The sequence below is a fragment of the Rhinopithecus bieti genome, unplaced genomic scaffold (assembly GCF_001698545.2).
Source record: "Rhinopithecus bieti isolate Rb0 unplaced genomic scaffold, ASM169854v2 scaffold_19459, whole genome shotgun sequence".
Lineage (NCBI taxonomy): Eukaryota > Metazoa > Chordata > Mammalia > Primates > Cercopithecidae > Rhinopithecus > Rhinopithecus bieti.
Genome location: NW_016809864.1, coordinates 1,661,278 through 1,664,219, shown reverse-complemented (window position 1 = coordinate 1,664,219; position 2,942 = coordinate 1,661,278). Strand labels below are relative to the sequence as shown.

General features: G+C 48.6%; 1 protein-coding gene across 1 annotated transcript in view; it reads right to left on the bottom strand.

The window, feature by feature from the left end:
- The window catches only part of RMI2 (RecQ mediated genome instability 2), a 6,569-nt gene extending 6,331 nt beyond the window's left edge, over window positions 1-238 (bottom strand). The window contains exon 1 of the mRNA XM_017890701.1: window positions 4-238. Coding sequence (XP_017746190.1) covers window positions 4-148 — 145 coding nt within the window. The 5' untranslated portion in view covers window positions 149-238. The remainder of the gene's footprint in view (window positions 1-3) is intronic.
- Between the last annotated feature and the right edge of the window lie 2,704 nt (window positions 239-2,942).

The window sequence follows — 2,942 nt, the reverse complement described above, 5'->3', positions numbered from 1 at the left end:
GGCCCGCCGCCGCTCGCGACAGCCGCCACGCGCCCGGGCCGCCCTCCGCGTCGCGCCGCAGCTGCTCCGCCAGCACCTTGAGTGGTGGCGACCTAGGCAGCCGCACCCCCGCGGGGCCGCCTGAGAACGAGCCCGCAGTCGCCGCCATTCCGTCTCGCCGCCGCCTTCCCGCCAACTTTGAGAAGCAGCGGGGCCCGGCCCGCAACCACCAATCAGGAGCGTGCTGGCAGAGCCGGCCAATGGTCGACGTCAGAAGGCGGGACCGCCGGGCGAACCGGCTTTCTCCAGCAGCCAGGAGTGCGCATGCGTAGATAAAAGGAAATAAACGCTCTCAGGAATGAATGGAGGAAAAGGGTTAAATGAGAATAAATAATGGAAGGCAGAGCGGTAAAGAACTTCCTCTTTCAACGCATCTCAAAATTTGGCGTGCATGCAGATCACCTGCAGAGTATGATTATTCATCTTTACATGGCCTTGTTCTGAAGTTAGTAAATACTGAAACGAATTAAGAGTCCGTGTTTATTGGGAGTGATCAATAATCCAGTCAGGAGATAAGGCTGGGGAGGGAGGCGGGGGGAGCTGGCAAACTTGCCCTTTATTTTATTATTTTTGTATTTATATTTTAATAGCATCAAATAATTTTAAGGTTAATAAAATATATTGCTATTTTCACAAAAGAAATGCACATTTATTGTAAAAAAATAGAAAGGGAAAAATGTAGAATAAGAAAATATTGTAAAAGCCGCTTATAGATATCCACTGTTAATTTTGAGGTATATTAGCCTCCAGGTTTTAAAGTGTGTGTGTGTGTGTGTGTGTGTGTGTGTTTTGAGACAGGGTCTCTGTTACCCAGGATGGAGTGCAGTGGCACAGTGACAGCTCACTACAGCGTTCACCTGCCGGGCATAGGTGATTCTCCCACCTCAGCCTCCTGAGTAACTGGGACTACAGGCATGCACCACCACGTCCAGCTAATTTTTGTGTTTTTTGTAGAGACAAGGTCTTACCATGTTGCCCAAGGTGGTCTTGGACTCCTGGGATCACGCAATCCTCCCTCCTTGGCCTCCCAAGGTGCTGGGATTACAGGTGTGAACCACCACGCCTGGCCTATTACTGATATATAAATAGTGTTTTGTATATTGTTTTCACTTAATAATGAACATCTTTCAGTATCAGCAAATATCCATCTGCTTCCTCTTGAATTACTGCATAATACTCGATTTGTCTTATCACATTTTTTTTTCTTTTTTGAGACGGAGTCTCCCTCTGTCGCCCAGGCTGGAGTGCAGTGGCACGATCCCAGCTCACTGCAAGCTCCGCCTCCCAGGTTCACGCTATTCTCCTGCCTCAGCCTCCCGAGTAGCTGGGACTACAGGCGCCCGCCACCACGTCCGGCTAATTTTTTGTTATTTTTTTAGTAGAGACGGGGTTTCACCATGTTAGCCAGGATGGTCTCAATCTCCTGACCTCGTGATCCACCTGTAAAAGCTAAATCTTTGTGCACATCTTTGAAATAAAATTCCCAGGAATTTCTCCCTAAAAATTGGATGTCCCCAGTCAGCAAAGTCCACAAATCCTAAATCAGGCAATCCTTAAAGTCAAGGTTGGTTCTTGAGAGAGACTTTGAATTCTCAGGGCCTCCTGCAGTACCGAGTATTCAGAGTATTCACCAAGAGCTTGATTTTTTTTTTTCTTTTTTTTCTTTTTTTTTGAGACGGAGTCTTACTCTGTCACCCAGGCTGGAGTGCAGTGGCGCGATCTCAGCTCACTGCAACCTCCGCCTCCTGGGTTCAAGTGATTCTCCTGCCTCAGCCTCCTGAGTAGCTGGGACTACAGGTACACGCCACATGGCTGGCTAATTTTTATAGTTTTTAGTAGAGACGGGGTTTCGTCATATTGGCCAGGCTAGTCTCAAACTCCTGACCTCGTGATCTGCCCGCCTCAGCCTCCCAAAGTGCTGGGATTACAGGCATGAGCCACCACACCCAGCCAAGAGCTTCATTTCTATAAAATTGAGCCAGGTCCTATTGTAAGAACTTTGTAGGAAGTATCCCATGTACCCCCACAGACCCTGAAAAGACTGTTCTACACAGGTGAGGAAACTGAGGCTTAAGGAAGCCACGGGGCTGGCCCATAGCCTCTATGAGGTTTTGGCCTCTACACCTAATATGGTTTAGCTGTGTCTCCACCCAAATCTCTTGCTGAATTGTACTTTCCATAATCCCCACATACCATGGGAAGGACCCCATGGGAGGTAATTGAATCATGGGGGCAGGTACTCCCATGCTGTTCTTGTGATAGTGAGTGAGTTCTCACAAGATCTGATGGTTTTATAAGGTGCTTTTCCCCCTTTGCTCGGCACTTCTTCTTCCTGCCGCCACATAAGACGGACATGTTTGCTTCCCTTTCTGCCATAATTGTAAGTTTCCTGACGCCTCCCAGCCCTGCGGAACTGTGAATCAATTAAACCTCTTTCCTTTATAAACTCCCCAGTCTCAGGTAGTTCTTTATAGCAGTGTGAGAACAGACTAATACAACACCTCAACCCTGACCTATAAAGTAACCCGGCTCCTACGCTGAGAAGGGAGCAGGAACATTAACCAAGAGACAATCCAACCCGTTCATGCCTGGTGGGTCCTCACTGACCTTCTTCCAAGGTACCTTAAGGCCAGAGAAGTGATGGGGAAGGGAGTTAGGGTGAAGGCAGAAGCTCCCAGGCTTCTTGTATGAGCCTGGGAATTCCCCATCATTGCCTTGGCCTCTAGATTCCCTACCCCACTCCCACAAGCCCAACACCCTGTTGCTGGCACAGTGGTCTTTTCAAAACAAGTCTGGGCATATCAGCACCAGGTTTATAACACCTTGATGGTATAATCCACACATCTGGAATGTGAGCTTTCCAGGCAGAGGGAACTGCACATGGAGGGGCTAGACAGGGGAGA